The following is a 24,139-nucleotide window of genomic DNA, read 5'->3' on the forward strand; positions in this document are numbered from 1 at the left end:
GAGTTTCTTCCTCTCTCACAAAGATTCTTGAGATTCTAGATGACCGTAGATACATGTTTGTCTAAACTGTCCTTTTAAAAATGGGCATTGAGTGGATTAACCATAGTTTATATTTCCTTGGGAATCATAAAGATTTATTCCTAGATTAAGCCTGCTTTGCTTTCTATTGTATTCTTAATTAACACACAGAACAGTGAATTAGTATCCTCTTCACAGCAAGATCCTTCGGCCTTTTTCCTACACTACGCAGATGTCCTCCAACTTTTGAGAGGTCACTTCTTAACCACCTCTTATTCTTCTGTTTCGGTCTTTAAAACCCCGTTCCCAGAGAACAATTAATTTTTTTTTTTTCCACTTTACTGCAACCCCACCCACCCTCCCATTAGGCCAGGATTTACTGCCTTCGTAGCCTGTGGCAGCCCCCAGGCGCCAGAGGTCTAACCCCGACATCTAAAGCTCCAGGTCCTCCCCGGTAACGCGAACGGCGAGGCACGAACACAGCACCCACAAACACCACCCACAGCGGGGGTGCAGCTTGTGGGGTACCGGCTACCTAAAAGCGCAGTACTGCGCGGCCAGGCGAGGCGCGACTCTCCCGGAGAGGGATTACGCTACGAACCGGTAACGCTCCTCAGGCCGGCGGAGGGGAGCTGCCGCCCCCGCTTCGCCTCCAGCCCTCGGGGCCGCCCCACAGCCCCTCTGCCCGCAGGGCTCGGCCCGGGGTCCCCCCGCCTGTCACACGCTCGTACACACCCACCCGCTCCCGCTTCCCGCCGCCCGCTACCTGCACAGAAAAGCGTCGATGCTCGATACTGAAGCCCCTGGCAGAAGCCGGGAAACGGTCGACGACCACATCGGCATGCTCCGCGTTGGGGTTGTCGATGCCCAGGAGGCGGGCGCGGGAGGCGCCGACGCGCAGGCTGCCGAAGCTGAGGAAGGGCGGCCGGGAGAAGTAGCTGAGAACCAGCACGGCAGGGGCTTCGTCCACCGCCTCCTCCTCGCCCCGCGGCGCGGCCCAGCGCCGCCGCCTAGGACTGGCGGCGGAGCTCAGCTCTGGGAGGCAACCCGCTGCCATGCCCGGGGCAGACCCCCGGAGCGGGCCCGGCTCCGGCTGCATCTCCCCGCGCAGCCGCCACTCTCTCACGGAACCAACCGCCGCGCCTCCGCCCGCCCGTTCAAACCCGGCACGCCCGCCAATCGCCGCGCAGCCTCACCCGCCCCCTCGCTTCTCCGCCAATCAGCACCGGGCGTTTTATTTAAACGGCCCGACAGCGCCGGGGCAGGAAAGAGGCCTCGTCCTATAGCTGCAGTGGCGGGAGGGCCCGGGTCCCCAGCCCCCGGGTCCCCAGCCCCCGGGTCCCCAGCCCCCGGGTCCCCAGCCCCCGGGTCCCCAGCCCCCGGGTCCCCAGCCCCCGGGTCCCCAGCCCCCGGGTCCCCAGCCCCCGGGTCCCCAGCCCCCGGCGCTGCTGCCCACCCTGCGTGAGGCTTCCTAGTGCCCGGCGTGGAGCTGATGATGGGAGATGGCCTTAGCCTTACCAGTGGATAGCTTGAGTGACGCTTCAAAATTAAAACAAGCAAACAAACAAAAAACGATTTAGCAAACCTTCACGCACATTTAAAAAAAAAAAAAAATCAAGTGAAGCCAGGTATTTTTCTAAATAAATTTAATTTACAAAATATTTAAAAAGTAGAATGAGATGCACACAAATTTGATGAAGTTTGCCTCATCTGTTTATCTTTCATGAGCTTTAAAACAAAGACATATAGAATAGTGTGTTTCCATGCTGTTTAAAAAAAAAAAACAAAAAACAAACAAAAAAAAATAAAACGGGGTGGGGGTGGGGGGCAGAAGTCAAAACTTAGCGCAAGCACCCCTGCAAGAAATCCTGTGAAGCAAGCAATGTTAACACAAAAGAACTTTACTTTTCCATAACAAACAAAATGACACATAGGACTGAGTACTTCTACATTTACAGTACACTTCCTATCTTTTCTTACAGCAAAGTATTTCCCCTGAAAAGACTTTAAAGACTTCCATCTAAAATATCAACCTATACAGATCACATTTAAAACACATTATCTCATATACCAGTGACAAAATAGTGAGTTTATTTCACCTTATTCTTTCATATAAAAGGACCAACATTTAAACATGATCAAAATGGTTATGGGGGATTAAAAAAATTTTGCCATTGTCACCTGTAATCCATCAAATCCTTTTAAACCAAAACATTTCTTATGAACCATGAAAAAGATCCTTATGGGCTTAAGCAAAGTGACTGCCCTGCATTATGTTCTGCCAGTGTCATTCTTCAATGCATACCACAAAACAAACAAATCACTGTGAGATGACAGTGTAGATGAAAGCTCACATGTGACAGCAGTCACAAAGACCAACAGATAAATGCACTCTATTTCCCTTAAACTTCAGTCATACGGAGAACATGCAATCTGGATCAGTTTTGCATGTACGCTCTATATAGAAAAAAATCACGTATTTTTTATTGTTTTCAGGGAAAAAATCCTATTCACCTGCAAAGCCTTCTCAGAGTTCATTCATAATTCTACATTCATGAACTCCTCCACAGAAATTATTTTAAATTTAGAAAATTGAGGGTCATTTATTCCTTAGCACTCCGTAACACATTTCACATTCAATCAAGCACGTTACGAGGCAATTCCTTTGAAGCATTCTTCAGTGTTCTGGTGCTCTTTCACATTTGTTTCTAGGGAAATAAGCTTAGCTCTTTGTTGATACCAAGTAAGTCTTTTGTCATTGTGTTCTGGCATGATCCATCTTTAAAAATAACTACCCAAATTACAATCCAGACTAAAGTAGCACTATACTTTTAAGGAAAACGCAGCCTTACAGAAGATACATCACCACAATTACTGATGTTCGGCATAAAAAGAACCCATTGAGAGCCATACCTCTATAGGAAAAGTGTCAGTGCTCAAAGAGGAAATTCCAATATAAATAAATAAACTGAACATAACACCCACTTAAACAATTAAAGGCAGTAACCCAGTCAACAACCAGAAATCTGTTCAGCAAAAAAAATACAGAATTCAGTGTTTAAACAGAACGAGTGCAGTGAGTTCTCAGAACCACGCAGCAGTTTAGAGTACCAACACGGACTCCACTCTTCTCCCCAAAGGTCAGCATGTGGAAAAGACCAACTTTTTGCAATGGGCCACTGATCGTTCTTTAGAGATATTTTTGAGAGACCTGCTTCTTCCTTCTTTGGCAACAAATGGTCGACTGAGTCAATGACTGCCAGATAAACATAGCCTTTATTGTAAGAGCACCCTCCAGATCAACAGGATGCGAACTCTTGGATGAGTACATATACACGTTACAATGGAGGTACCAGACACCTATGGAGTTTTGACCCATGCAGCTGAGGTGCGGATCTCTGCCCTTCAGCTCCGGTCCTCTTAAGAGGAACTGTCCTCCACCAAGCAGAGATCAGCTGCTTCCACCTAGTAAATGAAGTACCAGTCCATGAAAATTTACTTTGCTCTATATGAATTTTAAATAGATGTAAAGCCATAAGAATTATAGCTCATGATATTAAAAAAATAAAAACTATGTATCTAGCACATAAGCTTTCCTATTTTCTTTCACTGTCAACTGGCAATGATCCAGCCTGACCAGCAGGTAGAAACACTAACTAGTAGGGTTATCTGCAAACAAAAGAAGGCCAAAGAACTAGTAGGTCATTTTTCCAGGAATGACTAGTAATTCTGGTCACCCAAACAGCAAAGAGAGCGCTCATTTTTCTGAAAAATGAGTCCCTTTGTAGTCTGTTTCTTGTTGGGCACCCAAAAACATGAAGCCCTTTGGAAGATATTGACCTTAATGCTTCCTGAATAACCAACTGAACTAGAGAAAAAGCCATTATTCAGAATATATATAAAAGGCACGATCATGAAAGAATTTTAAAAAGGACATTATCAAGTAAATATGCTCCAAATTCCATTTTAGTATTTTCCTAGAGTGCCTTCTGAACAGATTGCATTTTAAAAGGAAAAATTAGTTACCAACAATTTTAAGCGACTGTTCTGTCAAAATCCTACATTTTTTGTTTTTTTTCTACGGTAGGACAGAAAAGACAAGAATAACAGAGTGAGGCTTTTTAGTCTGAGAACTGCACTGACACCACTGATGTCGGGTTATTTCTAACAGTACAATTACAAATGCTGGTAATCATGTTTTATGTCCACATGCAGTAATATGAATATGATACATAAATGTCAACTTGAAAACTACACATAAAACAGCAGTTTTCAAGCCATGGAGTGTAAAGATGACAGAAACAGGTTTTTTTGAAAGGAGATGAAGGTAGAGTTAGAAAGCAGGAAGGGTAGTACTTGATAGCGTCCTTTCAGAAGGTGGCATTCAATGGCCTTGTTATTGCTGTATATTTGCTAGTATTCAGCTTCTTACCAGATATATTTACAGCATGTCAGTCTGAACATTCCCAGAGCACAGCTCTAAATTTTACTTTAGAGATACAAACATAGAACAGTTAAACATATGTAGTCCTGTTTTAGAAACTGAACTTTTAAAGTTTAGGACTTCTATTGTGCTTCTTTGGCTAAGTCCTATTTAAATACCAATAACACTCAAAATTCTATAACTCTGCCACTATTTAACAGCTAACAGAAATCTTTGGTGTGTTTAGATTAAGAATCCATTAGGGTACAAGCTTCAAAATATGAACATTCAGGCAGCTCTGGCCCCTCTCCTGCAAACTGCTCAACACTGAAGTAGATGGGGATTAACAATCTAACACCGAAGCATTTGTACAGGATTAAAAATGATCCATGCCATTTACAGTTTAAAGAACTGTGATGATAAAAGAGCTTTTCACCACAGATCGCTTGTGCTCAGGTCATTTGATAAATTTAACAGTTACAATAATACACATGCATCCAGTCTCCCAGATTAAAGTTTCTTTAGGGTAATAATTTAAGAATAGAGAAAACTGGGGAAAATTTTTCCTTAATATGTAATTATTGTGAGGAACAATGAAGATTATAAAATTAGTTCAGATACTTTCTTTGGCATGATATTCACCAAACAAGCACAGAAAAAATAATTTTTAAAGTAGGCTTAAAATAGAAAGCTTGATGGGGTTAAATTATATCAGATTTCATGGTGAATTACACTAGACTTGTAGTTCAAAATGGTTCTTTTGGAAAAAACTCTTACATCTAGTAAAGAAAAAGCTAAAAATAATTAAAGACATAAAATACTCTCAAGAGTTTGACTTTGTTTTATAAACACAGTACAAGAAAGTGAGAAACAAAACCATTTCGTTAGCAACTCACAAGGATTTATAATTACTGATTATTTCTTTTTTTAAAAAGAAGCTGAGTACTGTTCTGGAAAGAATAGCCTTTAAATTTCTTCTCTATCACAGATAACCTGAAAATGAGCATGCTAATGTGGGACCCTGGTATAATTTATGCTCCAATCCTTCATGACTGTTCATAGGTTAAAATGACCTTGAAAATATTCCCATTTCTTTCAAAGTTAGAGTGTGGGGCACACTTCAGAAGACAAACAAGATTGAAAAAGCAAGTAAATATGCATATTAAAATTAAATAGGACTAACTGTAGAAAATTAGACAATACCATTGCCTAGATCTTGCCACATAATTCAATATTAGAGATCAAGGAAGAATTAAAAGGCCAAAGTTAGGCAGCCTAATTATGCTCAGGGGGATCACCAAACACCCTGTTTAGTGTCTTCATAAAATATCTACATCACTTTTCAGAAGAATCTATATCCTGTGTCTGTTGGCTAGGCTCCGGAGTCTGGCAGGCTTTAAAACCCTCCAAAAATGCCTGAGGGTTCAAGTAAAATTATACTTCAATTTCTATGTAAAACATAATTCAAAGTTTGTGGTTTAGATCCCTGCCTGCCCTTACAACTTTTAATGAATTTGATATAGTCCTTATTCTTCCAGAATGCTTTCTATTACACTTAAAACATTAATTCAAAGTGAGATGCAGAAAGGCAATTTTTTTGAATTAATAGCCAGATATGTAATTACATTTTTCAGCCACTATCCTTAAAAGATATTTCAGAGCATAATTTTTAAAAGACCATCTATAAGATTTTTAAAAACTCTTAAATTCACAAGAAACACTCTTTCAGTATGCATCAAAATGTGCCTAAATGTTCAAATATTATGTAAACAAACCTGTTTTTCCAAAACTATGCAGAAGACTCATGAGTCCAAATAAAATACAAAATATAAATCTTAATTACCATATCAGCCTTCTGTTGGCTAATGGCTTAGTAAATCAGGTGGAATGTTATGGTCTGATCATGAATGTTCATTGTTTGAAATATTCTGTACAGTAGGAGCTGTATCTAGTCCCAGTAAAGTTCCAAGATACGACTGGTCTCTAGGATCCAACATTTGCTCAGGCCTTACAGGATGAACAATATTTGCAGGTTGTGGAGTAAGAGTATATTTCTCTAGAAATGACAGGTCTGTTGCTCGTTGATAATCTGTCTGCTCAGGCGGTGGAGGAAGAATGCCATGAGACTGAGCAGTATGCTGTGCAAGATCAACTTGAGGATCAGACATCTGAACTGGTACCAGAGTCACAGGCACACATATGTCTGTAGATACATTCTGTAGCAAAGTTTTGGCTTCTGATTGATATGCTTTGGACTGTTCCACATACTGCTTAGCCTCAGTTTGGTAAACTTTGTCATCAGAGGTGTACTGCACTGGTAAGGAGACTAGCTTTTCCTCTGAGGAAGATGCCAATGCTTCTTCTGCAGCCTTTGACCCATGAACATGATCAATATGATACTTCAGCTTGTCTTTCCGTTTAAATGTTGCATTGCAGTGTTGGCAATTAAAAGGTCGAGCGTCTGAATGAATAACCATGTGTTTTGTTAATGTCTTCTTAATTCTAAAAGACTGATTACAGATTTGACATTTGTAGGGTTTCTCGCCTGTAAAGGCAGAGAAGAATTAGTTATTCTGAATAACATCATGTCACACAAACATGCAAATACATACATGGGTTATGGCATAGAGACCTAGGTATTGGATTTACATGGCAAGGGTTTGGTAGCGGGTAGGCTATAGGGTTGGCTTCTGTGAGAAGCTGCCAGCAGCTTCCCCTATGTCCAACAGAGCCAGTGCCAGCCAGCTCCAAGATTGACCTGCCGCTGGCCAAGGCCAGGCAGCACCTCTGGGATAACCTACTGAAGAAGGCAGGAAAAAAAACAACCTGCCCAATTTCACAGAGAGAGGAGTGAGAGTATGTGAGAGGAACAACTGTGCAGACACCAAGGTCAGTGAAGAAGGAGGGGGAGGAGGTGCTCCAGGCGCCAGAGGAGAGATTCCCCTGCTGCAGCCCATGGTGAAGACCATGGTGAGGCAGGCTGTCCCACTGCAGCCCATGGAGGTTAATGGTGGAGTAGATATCCACCTGCAGACCATGAAGGACCCCATGCCGGAGCAGGTGGATACCTGAAGGAGGCTGTGACCCCGTGGGAAGCCCATGGTGGAGCAGGCTCCTGGCAGGACCTGCGGACCAGCGGAGAGGAGAGCCCATGCTGAAGCAGGTTTGCTGGCAGGACTTGTGACCCTGTGGGAGACCCATGCTGGAGCAGTCTGTACCTGAAGGACTGCTCCCTGAGAGAGGGACCCACACTGGAGCAGTTCATGAAGAACTGTGGCCCATGGTAAGGACCCATGTTGGAGAAGTTCGTGGAGAACTGTCTCCCATGGGAGGGAACCCATGCTGGAGCAGGGGAAGAGTGTGAGGAGTCCTCCCCCGAGGAGGAAGGAGCAGCAGAGACAACACGTGATGAACTGACCACAACCCCCATTCCCCGTCCCCCTGCACCGCTGAGTGGGAGGAGGTAGAGAAAATCAGGAGTAAAGTTAAGCCCAGGAAGAAGGGAGAGATGGGGGGAAGGTGTTTTAAGATTTGGTTTTATTTCTCATTACCTTACTCTGATTTGATTGGTAATAAACCAAGCTAATTTCCCCAAGTCAAGTCTGTTTTGCCCACAACGGCAGTTGGTGAGTGATCTCCCTGCCCTTATCTTGACCCACAAGCTTTTTGTTATATTTTGTCTCCCCTGTCCAGTTGAGGCGGTGAGTGATAGAGCAGCTTTGGTGGGCACCTGACATCCAGGCAGAGTCAACCCACCACAACCTAGTATAAAACAATTTTACTGAAAACAAATGGCATATGTTTAGCATCGATTTTGGAATCAAGGGAGCTGTTAGAAGTTTGTTTAGAAGTTATATCAGCATACCCTTCTCCTTATGTACAATTGTCTCAATACTTGGGATTTCTGTCAGGTACACACAAAGACAAACAGAATATAAGCCAAATAAAAGGACGGTCTTTAAACTGTTATGATACTGATATTAAATGAGCTCAATTTGTTCTATACATTTCAAAAAGACAATGATTTCCCTAAACATAAGGCAGGAAAAACAAAGTCAAGTGTATAAAGACATAAACCTTTCCAAAGGGATTTCAAATCCTTATTTAGATTACTACTTGAAATGTAGTATTCTCTGGACCACAAAAATGATTAGAAGGTCTGGGTAAATTTGGCAACAACATACATCAGTAAACTAATGGAAGAGGTGTAGAGAGCATACCACAACCTGTGTTGAGGATTATCAATTTTTCAGCTGATAATGTTCAGAAGGCAGTATTCAGCAATGACCAACATATGAGAAAGAACAAAAGGCCTCGCTGCTTCCTGCTACTCTTGCCCTGAAGGCTCAACAACCACTATGAATTAAATACTTTCCATCAATGTTGATGCATAAAAATACAGTCCTCCATGTTTTGTGGTTTTACCTGAATGTGTCCTAAAATGCATTTCCAAACTTGATTTTCCTTTAAAAACTTTCTTACAGACTTCACACTGGTGAAATGTTGCTTTATATCTTTAAAGAAGAAAAGACATTTCATGTTAGATACTTTTTTTTAAACCAACTAACAGTAAAGCTATGTGCATATGTGCACAGTTCTTTCTGAAATCTTTAACTGCAAAGTAACTGAATAACAGTCTCCAAATTTCCTCACTCATGTTCATATTTCCTGGCATCTGCATATCAATAAGGTCAATTAATATTCTTTTTGATATTCATTCTTACTCTCTGCTGACATGGGCACTTAGTATTCAAAGAGCAAATGCCACTAAAACTTATTTTCTAACCTCAAAAATATCCTTCAGTAGGTTTTTGCCCAACATCCAAAAGAGGCTTTCACTTTGGCAGAATTATGCCACAAATAGTACTAGGAATGGTTTAGGCTACTGGCTACTAAGGAAAAACAAAGAGAATAAGCAGATAATGTACTATACTTTCAACACAGACACCTCTATAATGGCTTCTACACAATGCTAACGAGTACAAGCAGTCAAAACACATCATTTAAAAAACAACTAGGTCTCAGTTTAGTTGAAAATCTCTGAAAGGCTTATTTTTGCAGCTCAAGAATTTAAAAACCCCATTGCGTTTTCAATGTATAGACATAACTTGTGTTTCAAAGTTTTTACCTACTTTCAGAGCCACTAATCTGCTACCAACTTCTAAAATACCTAAGCATGGGATAGTTCTCACAGTAATGATGTCTAATAATTCAGTCTTAACTACTCTGTAATGACAGCATTATGGCAAACCATCAATGTAGAACAACACTGAGACAGCTAATCAACAGATTAAAATTTGATCCTTTTTTATGTTTTTATTTTATTTAATTAATTATGCTACAAACGTTGCTTAAATTGTGAAGGCAAATTTCTGACATCCACTTCAAACCGTAATAATGGTATGTCTACCAAGACTAAAGTAACATGACAAATACACAGACTACTAGAATTCCGCACAAACATGCAAGTCCCAACAAAATCAGTACGGAATTATTTACAGTTATTTACAGTATTTACAGTTATAAAAAACCCACACTTACTTCTGCCAAACTTTTTCTCCTAGATGAACACTTTTATAATGAACAGTAAGGTGATCTCTACGGCCAAAACATTTTCCACATTCTTCACACTGATGTGCTTTTTCACCTACAAGGGCAAAAATCAGTAAATTCTGGTTAGATCTTCTGGAATTTATTAAATGTCTAAGAGCTGTAATTGTAAGACATACAGTAGATCCATGTTCACAAAGTCTGCCAATCAAGCTCTTCCATACCTAACTCAGAGAAGGATTCTTTGATATCAAAGAACAAAATTCAGGAAGCAGGTTGGTTCTACCAGAGTAGAGATTTTTTACCACTTCTTATATATGAGTATTACCGACCATTTGTTATTTCTACAAATAAATTCACGTTCATGAATTAAGGGATATTTCCCCAAACACCCACTGCATGAGAGGTACAAGTGAATGGCTAGGAATTTGCTCTCTTCATTATGACTCAAAATGTGATATCTTCAGTAATACATGGGATTCAAAGGATATGTTTATTTAAACATACCAATTATTTTCAGCTACTAATTTTTAGAACTTAAAATTACATCAGAGTAATTATCTTTTTAATTATCCTAATTCACATAGTTACCTTTTTCTTTTATGCTGCTGTTTAAAAGTATCTTGATTCTTTTTAGTCATCTTGAGATCTTCCACAAAGTGGCAGAATATTTCTTCTCATGTAAGTAGGAGGAGTGTGGACAGTCAAAGAATGTAACTTTCTAGAGGGGGAAAAGCAAATAGAGTAGAAAAGAGGATTTTTTTTTTTTTGTACTTGAGTTTTCAAAGATTTCTTTATTTTATAGCAGACATTATGATTTCAAACACCAAAAAAGAAGCTGTCCTTCAAAATAAAGGCTCGGGAAGTTTAGACTCTGATCACTTTCATACTTTCATGCTGCCTAGAAAGTACTTAGCCTCCTAGAAGGCCACATTCACTTTGGATCCCACTCAGAAAAAGCAAAAGTCTCTAGTGAATCTTTGTTCTTCCTATACATTTGATAAACTTTCTGCTCTCAGTGCAACAGAAAGATTTTTTTCTCTTCCTCCTGATCATCCGCATCTGGCTGTTCTCGGGGTTGACTCCCACCACCTTCCTTCCTTCCCTCTTCCCCATAACAGAGACTTCAGAAACACCTCTTTGATGTTCTTCCATTAAAGTGATCAGTGTACAAACTTTGACAGAGACTGTGACAGCTTCTTCTGTGTTGTGGTAATAATGTTTCACAAAATTGCTATTAAAAAAAAGAAATCTGAACTCATTAAAAAATCCTCCTTTTTCACTTTTGCTTTTTTTGTTATTATTTTTAAAGCAATTCTCTGTTACATGTTTTTGACTGTCCCTTGGCTTTCTATGTTAACATGGAGGAAACACTTGGCTTTTAAACCTTGAATACATGTAAGAGTAACCCTACTTCAGTAAACCTTAAAAATAGTGAGAAGAACTTTTATCAGGCCTAAAACATTGCATGTACTGAAAAAAAAAATCCGTAAGTATTTATTTATTTAATCTTATTTCAGAATAGTCATTCTGAAGCCAATTTTCAAAGAAAATGCCTACCTGAGTGTATTTTTTTGTGTTTTGTCAGATGGTCATGCCGAATAAATGTTTTCCCACATTCTTCACATTCATATCTCTTGTCATCATGGTGGACTCTTAGATGAAGTCTGTATATTTATAGTCACAAATATAACCATGAAATACAATTTTGTTAACATAATCTGCACTGCTAATTCAATGTAAAATACCAGAAAATACAGTCTTTAATGCTTCACACAAGTGTCGGAAAGTAACTTTCAGTTGAGGTATGCTTAAACTGCTCTTAGAAAGCAAGACAGAACAGAGCTAAACTCTCATATCTGACATTAATTTAGCAGGATATGTTAGTCCTCTGCTTATTTTCTCTTTAAATAACAAAGATGCTATTGTGTTCATTAATGTTCCCAGAGGTGGAATACATCAAAACCTATACATTACGAAGAATTATGTTGATAACGTGAATCCATAAGTGAGACAGTTTAGCAGTTTATTTAATAAAAAACTGTACCTGTAAGAGCTTCCATGACGAAAACTCTGCCCACAAATACTGCAAAGATGAGGCTTCTCTCCACTGTGAATTCTCAGGTGTTCTTTCAAAGTTGTTCTGTTTAACAAAGGCAGTAAAATTTATTTTAAGCAATGTCACTGCCACTTTAAAGTGAAACAGACTATCAATTTCTCAATTTCTTTAACTCTGATGGATCATAATATATCCAAATAAATGCATCAATTTATTCAGATACACACACATATACATACATTCAAAGGCAGTATGGCAACCGAGCTACTATTTACTGCACCAGCTGGGTCTAGAAACAATATTAGCAAAGAAACAAAACATTGTCCCAACATACATTTGGACAACAGGCATTAAAGAAAACATCAATTTCAACACTATTTTCTATGTAATAATTTCCTTGTTACTATATGTATCAAGGCAGAGCTTTAAAGTCAGACCTGAAGGAAATCTATATCATGGATGTTAAATTAACTTAACTTAGCACAGACAATATTTAAATACATATCTATTTATACACACATACATACATATACATATGCAAGTCTACTCTTACTTTTGCCTTTCCAATGTTAAAAAAAAAAGCGGATGCAGGTGAAAATTCCTCTCAAGCAAAGGAATCAGACAATATAATTTACTGTATATGCAGCTGGTTAAGGTTGTGAACTAAACAAAAGAGAAAATTCTTTCATCTCTTTCCAGTACTTGCTATAAATTATTTTTCAAAGTTTTTTTATGCTTTACACAAAAATTTTATCTTTTGTAATGAGAGCAACAACACCTTAATATTCAACTGCCTTACATAATGTAAGTGAAACTTGAAGTGTGTGAACATACTGACTTTTTTTAAACATAAATTCTTCTTGCAGTTCAAAGTGAGCTTTACAGAGTTGAAAGACTACCTGTGCTTTATAGCTTGTTTGTTTACTATTTCATTATTGCATTAGTGCATTTTCTTTTAACATATGCTTACCCAATTGACCAAACTACTAGAAAATACACACCACCAACAAAACCCATCAAAATCAATCAAACACAAAAATCAAGAAAACATACTGCCGTACACAAACTCAGATCTCTTCATATTTCCCAAACAGAACATAACTAGAATCTTAGTTATTGAGATAAGATAAAGCTGTATTCTGTCAAAATAAAAAAAAAAAAAAAAAGCTTATTGTTTCAGAACCTAAACATAAATCACCATTTGGAAAACTTAGATCTCCTTTATAGAGCATTGCAAGGCGCCTGCACTGAAGCCAGTTTAAAATTCACATTTTTTCCCTTCATATGTGTAGAACAGAAATTGGGAGGGCAATCTTATTTCTACAGTTTTTCCATGTTCCTTTTCTATACACTAGAATTTATGAGCCAACTTTTAGAGCTTCTGCTTTTCAAAGTGCTAAATTAACATTTTTTCCTCCATTTAGAGAAGCAGCAGCAAAGGTTGTACAGTATTATTCCATCTTCCATGAAACTGTGTTTGTAGAAGTCCAATTTCTTCTTAGTCATTCTCACCAGTGTTCCTCATCAGTATATTCACCAAAATATCTATGGCAGAAAACTCTTTTCCAAACAAATGCAAGATGTTCTTGCACAACACAGGAACCCTAAGTGAAGTGAATTAGAGGCAAGACTTTCTTAATGTAGTTCCACCTCGTAACTAATTACCTAAAGTTGTCACCCGTCATTTTAGAGGTCATCAGAAAACTCAAATGCCACCTGTGGCTCTCTCACTACCTTTTAACACACTAGCCCTCTGAAATGGTCTCATTTATGTTTACAACTCAAAGCTAAAACATATTCAGAATCAAACAAAAAACACTAAATATTCTCTGTTCTGCTGAAGTTGAAGTAGTCATGCAATTCCTTACCGTTCCCTAACGGATTTTCCACAGATGAAACATGTCCATTTTCTCTTTCCTCCATGCGTACATTCTATATGGCGTTTCAGATTTCCTGTATCATTAAATTGGCGGCCACAAATATCACAAGGAAAAGGCCCTATAAGGACACAGACACACATAGGATCACTAACTGTCAGTTAAACCAAACCAGATGCACAAACCAGTTAGTTGTGAAAACCCAATCAATTTATAAAGCAAAAGTTTTGTCTAGCAAATAACTAATACTTGGTACAGTCAGCATACTTAAGTTAGACTTCGTGCACTTTCTGTTCAGATAAATTGCTTCTATACCTGGTATTTTGGCATGTTTCATGATTGTAAAGCAAAAATTTAGAATTAATAGTCAAAAGTAATTAAGCCCTCTTAGACTGTTTGAAAAACCAAATTCGCATTATATCATTATCTAGTTCCTACCTGGCAGAAGTCATTAGTAGTAATAAAGAAGTCTTTGGAAAACTTCAGGAACAATCTGACTCTATAGTTGAGAACCAATTTAATGCAAAAAAAGTTTTGAAACAAAACTAACCTTAACTCTTCTTCCCGTCCCTCCGCCCTCCCCCGACTTTCGCGTTTATTTAGGTACAATACAATGCCTCAAAAAGACAGCTGAACAGGAAAGTAAAAAAACAGTCAAAAAAAACCCCCCAAAACCCACCCAAAAAACCCCTCCCCCACAAAACTGGAAAAGAGACAACTGGAAAAGGAGGTGGGGTGGAAACCAGACTCATCAGGACATACAGCAGTGGGCAAAAGTTTTACTTTAAATCTATTGTTTACATGTCAGAAGGAGGTTTCTATACCGAGATGGAATTTTTCTTGATGTTTCAGTCTTGCAAATCGGGATTTAAAGTGCTCTTCACAGTAGGTACACTTAAAGGGTTTATCCTGAGAGTGAAGGATCATATGTTCTTCTAAATGAGGTCTTCGAGTGAAAGACTTCTTACAAATCTAAAATGATAATAGGCTTGGTCAAATATACATCAGTTATAACCACGGTTTCTTCCCTATTCATAAACTCTAACAGTTTAGTTCACCTGCTCTCTGCAGCAATGTAAGATTAAACATGTATTCTTCAAAACCATACTCTATCCCAACTCGTAAAGCCGTGCAGCCAATATCAAAAAACTGTGTTCTACATAAACCTTAGTGGATTGCACTATATAAATTAGGATGCTGATCCATGGCAGCCTAAAGCAAACTACTGGTGACTCCTGCATAGTTACATGTTCTACCCCTGCTTCTTTCTACTGACTCCAGCCCTTAGCAGACTCTTTTCCTAGGGTGTTTCAAGACAGTAACTTAGCCTAAAATAACTTAATGCAAAAAAAAAAAAAGCAAATAGCTTTGGCTTGGTTTTGGATGTTGAAACAGCTCTTTAGGACTGTGGTAAAAGCTGTTGTAGTATAAGCTACTGTAGAACTAGAGTCATACCTGTTCCTTTATTTCCTCTGGGAAATTCTCTGACAGCATGCATTAAAAAGAAAATGCCAATAGCAGCAAACAAATATAACTCAAAATATCTTTTAAAGACACAGAACTTCTGCAATGTTAAAATTATGTGAGCTTTTTAGTACTGTTTTCAGATTAATCAAAACTTAGATGTAAAAGAGTTATGAATAGTTGTTAAAGTAAGCATTCAGTTCAATTACAGAATTGTAGCCACAGCTCAGATCTAGGCATTCAAACCAGGTATTACAATTTAACATCAGGGTCCTATGCTTTAACATAAATCAACAGAGTGCTTACTGATTTCACTGTGAAACTGTTGCCATTGTTTATAATAGCTGAATTTAGTACTACCTAACTCCCATACATTAAATAGCGCAGTTTCTCAGAGCACACCTAAGCAACACTTCTAGCCTCAGAAAATCAGATGTAACAGCTCTATTTGTTTAAAAATTCATTATTGTTAAATATAAGTGTAAGAAAATCCCACACCTGTAAAAAATATAACAGCTGCCTTGCTTTTCTTTACTATCAATACTCTACTGTTTCTGTGAATTTGCTCACATTCTTCAAGGATTAAAGTATGGTCACCAAATCTTGGCGTTCACATACAGAATACAGCATAAACCAACAACCTGAAGAAATCCTGCAACTTACATTTGTGGCACCTCAGCCCTCAGAACGTACTAATCAACCTGAAAACAAAGTCACAGTCCCTAAGGATTCTGCTCATTCTCCAACTGCTATAGAAGCTAAAATTCTACCCCTGCTTTCAATTCAAGTCCATTTTCTATGTACATCAGCAGTACAAGAGCAGCGGCTCACTTTTTAAAAATTCCTACTTAACATAAAACTTTAATTTTTCAAGAAAAAACAAAACAAAACCAAACCACGAAGTGTAGTTTACCAAATCATTAATCCGGTAAAAGTACCAGAAAAATTAACATCACCAATGTTGCACAATTGGTTCCCACGATTAAAATATTTCTTATCGTGTAATAAACAATCTGTAATATGTTCCCACAATATAACTTCATCTGGAAGGTAACACCCTTTGGTCAACCATGTAATACCTCCAGCCATGGTACCACCACCAGCAGAATGAACACTACAAATTCCTGCAGTTGATATCTCCCAACCTCCTACCATATATTTATAAGTTAAAGTACACAAACAAACCAAGATCAATAATTACGTTAGGGCAGCTAATACTAGAGACATACAGGGGCAATAGCACTTTGTATAAACAAAACAGCTGCCCTGAAAAAAAATAACCTGATTCCTTTAAAAAACCGCAACTAAACGTAACATTTGAAACCTTACAACATTATCTGGCAGCAGACAGATAGAGAATGGAAGTTCTACAAACCCATTTTTAGAGTAGATGTAGTTTCACACATATCATTCTCCTGGGGAAAATCAAGGAAAGAGACTATGATTTTACAACTAGAGATAAATTTAGTACAAATTTACAATTCTTTTGATGTGCATAAGCAGCTAAATGAGAAAGAGATTCATATTCAACATATATTTTCCTCAGTATTGAAAAAGCCTTCCAAAAAAGTATAAATTATGGTCAGCATTTGATGTCCATAATTAATGGGAGAGCAAATACTCTGTTTTTAAAGTATTCATAACACTGTGCTGGTTTTGACTGGGATAGATTTAATTTTCTTCACAGTAGCTAGGATGGGCTATATTTTGGATTTGTGCTGAAAACAGTGTTCGTAACACAGGGATGGTTTCGTTACTGCTGAGCAGCACTTACACACAGTCAAGGCCTTTCCTGCCTCTCACCCCACCCCTCCAGCAAGGAGGCTGGGGTGCACAAGAAGCTGGGAGGGGGACACAGCTGGGACAGCTGACCTCAACTGACCAAAGGAATATTTCATACCATATGACATCATGCTCATTATATAAAGCTGGGGGAAGAAGAAGGAAAGGGGCAACATTCGGAGTGATGGCATTTTGTCTTCTCAAGTAACCATTATGTGTGATGGAGCCCTGCTTTCCTGGGGATGGCTGAACACCTGCGTGCCAATGGGAAGCAGTGAATTCATTCCTTGTTTTACTTGTGTGTGTGGCTTTCGCTTTACCTATTAAACTGTCTTTACCTCAGTCCACGAGTTTTCTCACATTTACTCAAGATTCTCTCCCCCATCCTACTGCAGGAGAAGCAAGTGAGCAGCTGGGTGGGGCTTAGTTGCCATCTGGGGTTAAACCACAACAAACACTAACCATCTGCAAATTCCTGTATTTTAACAACGGTACTATCTTATCACATTAAAAAAATAGTGCTTTCAGCTATTTTATAATTCAATTTGGTATTATCTATGCAGTCACAAGCTGTACGTACTGATAAAGTTCAGTCTTTAAATCAGCACATTAAAAGCTTATGGAGGTTTCACAGAAACACAGTACCATACTTTCAGTTAAATATTCTAGTGACAAAACATAGCATCAATAGGAAAAAAACAAAGGTACTGAAGTATTACTTACATCACATTTCCAACCTTCACTTTTTCTCTTCTTGATAGAAAGAAATTCTTGTACATTCTCTGGATGAAATCTAGGAGAAAGACAGAAGCTGAAAGTAGTTAAAACTTTCTAAGATGAAGATCACCCAAATACTAAATATCCATTTTTAAACTTTATGCGCCGTGAAAGTTGATCACCAAGCCAGCAGAACAGAATATTGATAATTAAACATTTCTAAAGGCACAAGTAGTTGGAAAGCAGTGTTGACTATAGACTCCTGTGGAATCTCATATGACAACTGGTAAGACAGAGAACAGTTTCAGTTATAATGCTTTATGGATACTTATAGAGAAAGAGAAAAACAGCAGTATGGAAAACATTAGATCTGTCATAAACAAATTATTCACCTAACAGAATCTGCATGGAAATGGTTTATCCATCTATGATCATCAAGAGTATAGCATCAACATCTAAAACCAAAGAACGTATTTTACTCTTCCTCCAAATTAAAAGCAACTCAGGAATTACTAAGACTGTTGTGTTCTGACTGACCATGCCAGTTAATCTGAGCATTCTAAAATTTATAGTAAAAACCTAAGGCAAAACTCCCACAGAACTGCCACTGCTATTTAGTCGGTCCCTATGTGCTCCTTACAAGGGGTTAGTTGATACTGCTAATCCCCATGTCCTCTGAGAACTTATTTGAAAAAGCAGTTATAGAAATAATGCAGAATGTGCTGTAAGCGTACATACATTTATCTTTGCTTTTAAACTGGAAAAAAAAGATTCTTCAGAAATGTGAGACAAATTTGCTTATACTTGCCTCTTCACATGCTTCGCTAAAGTCTTCTTGCTTGCATGCAGCTTATTGCAGTAGGGACATTTGTGTTCCTTTTTATGAAAGTCAGTATCACTAGAGTGTTTCTTTCTGTGCACTGTCAGGTTGGACTTTGTTGAATAGCGCTGATGACATATATCACACTCAAAAGGCTTCTCACCTGTGTGTACACGGGTATGGCTCTCATATTTGCCTAGACAACAACAACCAAAAAAATCTGTTAGCATAAACTGTAACAGGGGTCAACTACAATATACACATTTGGGGTTTGTTCTATAACATCTCTTTCAAATGTGGTCAAGATCTAAGTGCCTTCCACACACATCTAAAGATTTCTGCTGGTTTACACCACTGAAAACTGCATGGTGATCACATATGCATTTGATCCAAGGTTCCTCCACAGACTTCCATCTTAACTACTTTTAAGATAAAGAGTAAAAATAAAAGAGCTCTGTATTACTGTTGAATCTGTGCAAGGGTTACAAGTCCCCCTTGTTCAGCCCCACAGCATACTCTGTTCTCAAGTACTGAAAATTATCCTACTACTTTTTCATTACACTGATTGTGAAGTACCTTTTCAGAACAGGGAACAGCCTTGCAACAAACTGCTATTTTTAAGGTACTTTCAAGTAACAAGACACTAAATGAATGATACAGACCCTTGCAAATTATTGACATTTGGGACCCAAGATATTACCATAAACAAAAATACTACTCTCCCATTTCTTTCATACTGCTTGTATTCTCTCTCCTGTTTGCCAGTTTTCTTCTGAGGAAAGAATTCAGTCCTACACCGAGAATCTACCTACCTAAAGTCAATAGCAGGCTCTCTGCTTTGTACCAATAATTTTTTTTCTCTGTAGAATATGCATCATACTTCTGGGAGTTAGATAAAGAAAAAAAAAAAAGTACTACAGCTCATAAATTTAAAATACAAGTCAATTGTCTACAGTAGTGAAAGCTTATGAAGAAATACTTTATGTATCACTTGTTTTTATGCTATTACTTTTATTTTTTCAGCACAAAACTAGAATTCTAAGTCATGAAAATGCAAAGAGAAAAGGGCTTCCAATATGCACAAAACCAAAAGGTATCATTACAACCCTAAATACTCCCAAGCCATTTATTTCTGCACAGTAGCCTTTCAATATTAATAACAAAGCCCTCAAACTCAGAAAATTTCCTATGTTGCTTTAATTTTAAGACATGGCATTACAAGTACAGTTAAGTTCCACATTTTTAATGTTAAATAGCTTCTATGATATAATTTATGACCTTGGAAAATTAATTTCACCTCAGCAAGCTAACCACACTGTGTGTGAGTAGCAATTAACACACACGCCAGCCCAACCCTATTTTCACAAAATCCTAATATTTCAAAATTATGAAAGACAAAAAGTGTTTATTACAAGAACACCAAAAAATGCCTAACACTGAGAAACTGTTTGTTTCCTAATTCCCATGACTGAAAGGAAGTCAATACCTTATGTCACTATAATTCAACGTTTATGCCAGCTGAAAGAACACCTGAATTCTGAAATACAGTAGTAATTTACTTTTCATCTGGGAAAGGACAGGAAAGCTGGAATTTTGACTCTTCTGATGTCCTGAGTAACTACACACCTAGATTTGACTGTAACATAAATGATCCTAACAGAATAGATTAAGCTGACGAAGTATTACTTGGTGTTAACTACAGAGCAGAAAAATTAAGCTAGAAGTCAGAGTGACTAGGTCCTAAGCACCTCCATATCACAAAGAATAGAAGAATTTCAGGCTGTTTGACAACGGTGCTGTTTTGCTTAAGCAACAACAGCTTTGTTATTTAAAACTAATTTTGCAGTAAATACAAGTTTTAGACTTCATGCAATTTATTGTTTAGTATCTTGCCACATTTCCCTCCTTTTTCAATGCTTTTACACACCATGCTAACAACCAGAATCCAGAGCAGTGAAAAGAGAAATAAATTTAGCATTTGCAGATGTTTCAAATAATGCACTCAGTTAATTTATTGAAACTGTTTGGCACCACAGACATAACAACTTAACACATTCAGAAAAATTAGCAGCATACTGGATAGTGAGACAATCCAAAAATTCTGATCTTCGCTCTCTAGGACAGAGAAAAAGCTCAGTTTATTTCCCACACAAATAGCACCACCATATGGTAAAAAGTAAAGAGATCAACCTAACTTGCTCTTACCTATTCGATCAAATTTTTTGTCACACTTGGGACACTGCAGTAGTTTTTTGCTACTGCTTTGAATGATGACTGGAGCTAAGCCTTCAGGAATATTTCCCACTGAATCAACCGCCTCAGAACCCTCTTCAGTATCATTCTGTTCTTTTTCACTTTGCTCTTCAGACTCTGAATCTTCACCTGACATTTCTTCTTCCTGTCCCTCTTCATCAGCATTGCATTCACTTTCACTGTCTTCAAATTCGCTTCTATCAGATGTTTCCTTGTCAGAACTGACTTTTTCCAAATTGCTGTCAGATGCATCACCACTTTCATTGTCACTGTTATCAAATTTAGCTGGACATTTACGGTTTCTTGTAGAACGCCTAGTGGAAAAGTCGGCCTTCTCAACCATTTTTAACCCATGTTTTCTTTCCAGCGACAGGGATCTGTGGGCCTTAGCCAAATGATTTTCTAAGGACTTCTTGTAACAGAAACTTCGACCACAAAAAGTGCACTGATGACTATTTAATAGTTTACCAGTCAGTTCATTGAGTGTTTCCACTGGTGTAGGTGCATCAGTTACCACATCAGTCTGTATGTTAGAAACGCTTTCATTATTTAGTAACTTCACTGCATCTATGATATCTAAAAATTTTGCTGCTTCCAGCACTAATGGAATTTCATTTTTATATACAAAAAACTCAGAAGTGTAGAGAAACTCAAGCAAATGCTGAAAGACAGAATGAGTTACATGATCTAACGTGACAACATCAGTGCTTGGATTTTTGCTCAAACAGGCATGAAAATAACTACTCCCAACAGCCACTACAACTTTGTGAGCACTGAATTCTTTTCCTTCTACAATTATGAGTAAATCACAAAATGATGGATGTTTCTGCCTATCGTCATTTAAGTATTTAAGTAGATTTTTGTTATACTGCAATGAGCTTAGGAGCTTTCTTTGTTCTGATGATGGTGAAAGTTCTTGGGAAGATTCAAGCTGATCCGCAGGAGCTATTTCTGCAGACTTCGAGACAATTTCTTGTGCACAGTCTACTACAAGAATCTGTTCTGCTGTATCTTCCTCATGACCAAGATGAACCTTTTCGTTTAGACTGGCAGCGAGCCGTCTCCTTTTCTTCATTGCAGAACCGCAACTTTAAAATCAGGAGCTTCATAGGTGATTAGCAAAAAATTCTCGTGAAGACCTGGTTTTCCTCCCGACCTTGAGAAAATATGTAACAGTGATTTCATAATCTGCAAAAGAATTATGACACAAATTACTCTTAGCACTGAACCGCAACTTCCTTTTTTATTAATGTTCTCTGCGTTTCACTCTTACTTTTGTCTACCCTGCATACCTTAAGCTTTTATTACATTACTAAAATCTCACCACTTCCCATTCCAGACCATGGCATAACACTACTCGGAGCGAGTGCACAGCCGCTACCTATTCTTAGATCAAAAGAGACGGCTGAGGCTGGTTTTGCTCGTCTCCTACACGCACACAACCTCTGAAATACTCCGGGGTGGGCGTACATTCCTGTTGTTATTGTTACTGTCATGACACCGAAGCGCACTGGCCCTCCGTTTAACCCCGCCGCGGTAAGCCGAGCCGCCTGCTCTTTTCGCCGGGCGCCCGCCCGCCCCCCCAGGCCAGCCCGGACACCCGCCCGCCGCGGCCCTCTCCCCACCCCTGTCACCACCGCCAAGTGCCAAGCCGGCCGCCGGGCTCCCGCGTCCCTCATCCGTCGCCGCGGACGGTGCCTCGGTCCCCGCGCCGGCGGGTCCGCCGCGGAGCCGAGGGAAGGAGGTCCTGCGGCACCGATCTTGGGGGCAAAGAGGGCGCCCGGGAACCGCCCCGCCGCGGCCGCGGGACATAAAATGGCCGCGCCTTTCCCACCCCCCTGTTCTACCCCGCCACCCCGGCGGGGCGGCCTTACGCACCTGCGCGGCGCCGGGCGCTCCCCGGGGCCCGCTCGGCCGCTAAACGCCGCTGCACTCCGCACCCGCTACCGCTTCCGCCGCTTCCGGGTCCCGGCGCCGCGCGCAGCTTCGCTCGCTGCGCCGGCGTGAGGCGGTGGCGAGGCGGACGGGGGGGGGCGAGGGGGGGGAACGGTTTGACGGCGTCGCTCCTGGGCATGCGCGGGCGCGGCGGCGGCGGCGGGGCGGGGTCGGGTCTCAGGGCGGGGTGCGTCCTTCGCCCGGGGACCCCGGCACGCCCGCGTCCCCCGCCCGCCCCCCGCCGCCTGGTCGCTGCAGCCGGGGGTGGCGGGGACGGGGGGGGGGGGCGGCGGCGGCGGCGGGCAATCGCCGTGGGCGGGAACCGTAGCGCGGCCGCGAGGGGAGGGCCACCCGGGTCCGCGGCGGGCGTTTCCCAGCGCCCGGCACCCCCGGCCGGCCTTCGAGGTTCAGGGCGGGCGGCGGGACACGGTCGTTCGGTGCGGCCGCGGCGGAGCGGCGGCAGGGGGCGCGCGCCTGCATTCACCCCAGTCCTGAAAAACACTGCGTAAAAGACTATCGCGGTGAAACAGCGGTCCGGTACAAAGAACTGGGACTTCCCAACCCGCCAGCAGTTTTCCTCAGTAATTATTTCGCACTTGTCTCTCGCTTGACTCTTTTGAAGGACGCGGCGGGCGTGCCCGTGAAACTCCCAGTCCTGCCTCCCGGATGGCGCAGCGGCGGCCGGCCCCCGAGTGCCCCGCGGCCCGGGCGGGTGTCCGCCGGGGGGTGCCGTTCGTCCGCGCATCGGGAGACGTTCATCTTTCTGTCAGTCACATTTTCAGCTTTCCAAAGATAACTGCTAGTGACAACGTGACACTGAAAACGAAGCTTTCATTTTCTCAGTTCTTCGGAGAGCTTGAAAGAACGAGTATTATGTTAACGCAGGATTAAACTATTCCATGGCGTGTGTATTTATGAGTATGGTTTGTAGATTGATACCGGCTGTCACTTAGCATAAGAAACACCGCGTGGCTTTCAGGTGTTGCGTTTTTCAATAAAAATACTGAAAATTCTCAAAGCATTTTTTATCTCCGGATTGTTGCTCTACTGTCTGTAGTCACAGTCCTCTTACACGATTTAAGTCTACAATTATTTAGCTCAATTTTTTCACTGTAATAGTACATTAAAATCAAATTATATTTTAATATTCAATTATTTCAAATAATATTTTAAATGGTGTCAGTTCTTTCATTCAGTTGTTACTTCTGAGGTGAAACGATGGCATCAATAAGTAATAGAGC

At 40.2% G+C, this 24,139-nt stretch overlaps 2 protein-coding genes across 5 annotated transcripts in view; both read right to left on the reverse strand.

The window, feature by feature from the left end:
* Nucleotides 1-1,183, reverse strand: part of ASPM (assembly factor for spindle microtubules) — a 34,074-nt gene extending 32,891 nt beyond the window's left edge. For both annotated transcript variants that reach the window (XM_064454756.1, XM_064454754.1), the window contains exon 1: nucleotides 785-1,183. In XM_064454756.1, the coding sequence (XP_064310826.1) occupies nucleotides 785-1,117 (333 nt within the window). In that variant the 5' untranslated portion in view covers nucleotides 1,118-1,183. The remainder of the gene's footprint in view (nucleotides 1-784) is intronic.
* Nucleotides 1,184-1,647: 464 nt separating this feature from the next.
* ZBTB41 (zinc finger and BTB domain containing 41) lies at nucleotides 1,648-22,968 on the reverse strand. 3 transcript variants are annotated; one of them, XM_064454757.1, is made up of 11 exons: nucleotides 22,842-22,968; nucleotides 20,916-22,151; nucleotides 18,699-18,906; nucleotides 17,897-17,966; nucleotides 14,752-14,899; nucleotides 13,919-14,048; nucleotides 12,039-12,134; nucleotides 11,552-11,658; nucleotides 9,983-10,088; nucleotides 8,867-8,955; nucleotides 1,648-6,986 (listed from the first exon to the last, which is right to left on the reverse strand). In XM_064454757.1, the coding sequence occupies exons 2-11, from the start codon at nucleotides 22,036-22,038 to the stop codon at nucleotides 6,343-6,345; spliced, it is 2,721 nt and encodes a 906-aa protein (XP_064310827.1). In that variant the 5' UTR covers nucleotides 22,039-22,151; nucleotides 22,842-22,968; the 3' UTR covers nucleotides 1,648-6,342. The 3 variants fall into 3 exon arrangements, with proteins under 3 accessions (XP_064310827.1, XP_064310829.1, XP_064310828.1); XM_064454759.1 differs by having other exon boundaries at nucleotides 20,916-22,119; nucleotides 22,842-22,927; XM_064454758.1 differs by lacking the exon at nucleotides 22,842-22,968 and adding an exon at nucleotides 22,601-22,768.
* Nucleotides 22,969-24,139: the final 1,171 nt, after the last annotated feature.

The sequence above is a fragment of the Phalacrocorax carbo genome, chromosome 6, assembly GCF_963921805.1.
Source record: "Phalacrocorax carbo chromosome 6, bPhaCar2.1, whole genome shotgun sequence".
Lineage (NCBI taxonomy): Eukaryota > Metazoa > Chordata > Aves > Suliformes > Phalacrocoracidae > Phalacrocorax > Phalacrocorax carbo.

Coding starts and splice junctions, on each gene's coding strand:
- ZBTB41 (XM_064454757.1), bottom strand. CDS start 22,038: ATGAAGAAAAGGAGACGGCTCGCTGCCAGTCTAAACGAAAAGGTTCAT. Junction 14,049..14,751: donor TCAAGAAAAATTCCATCTCG/GTATAGAAACCT, acceptor GTGTCCTTATAG/GGCCTTTTCCTTGTGATATT. Junction 8,956..9,982: donor GGAGAAAAAGTTTGGCAGAA/GTAAGTGTGGGT, acceptor TCTTCTTTAAAG/ATATAAAGCAACATTTCACC.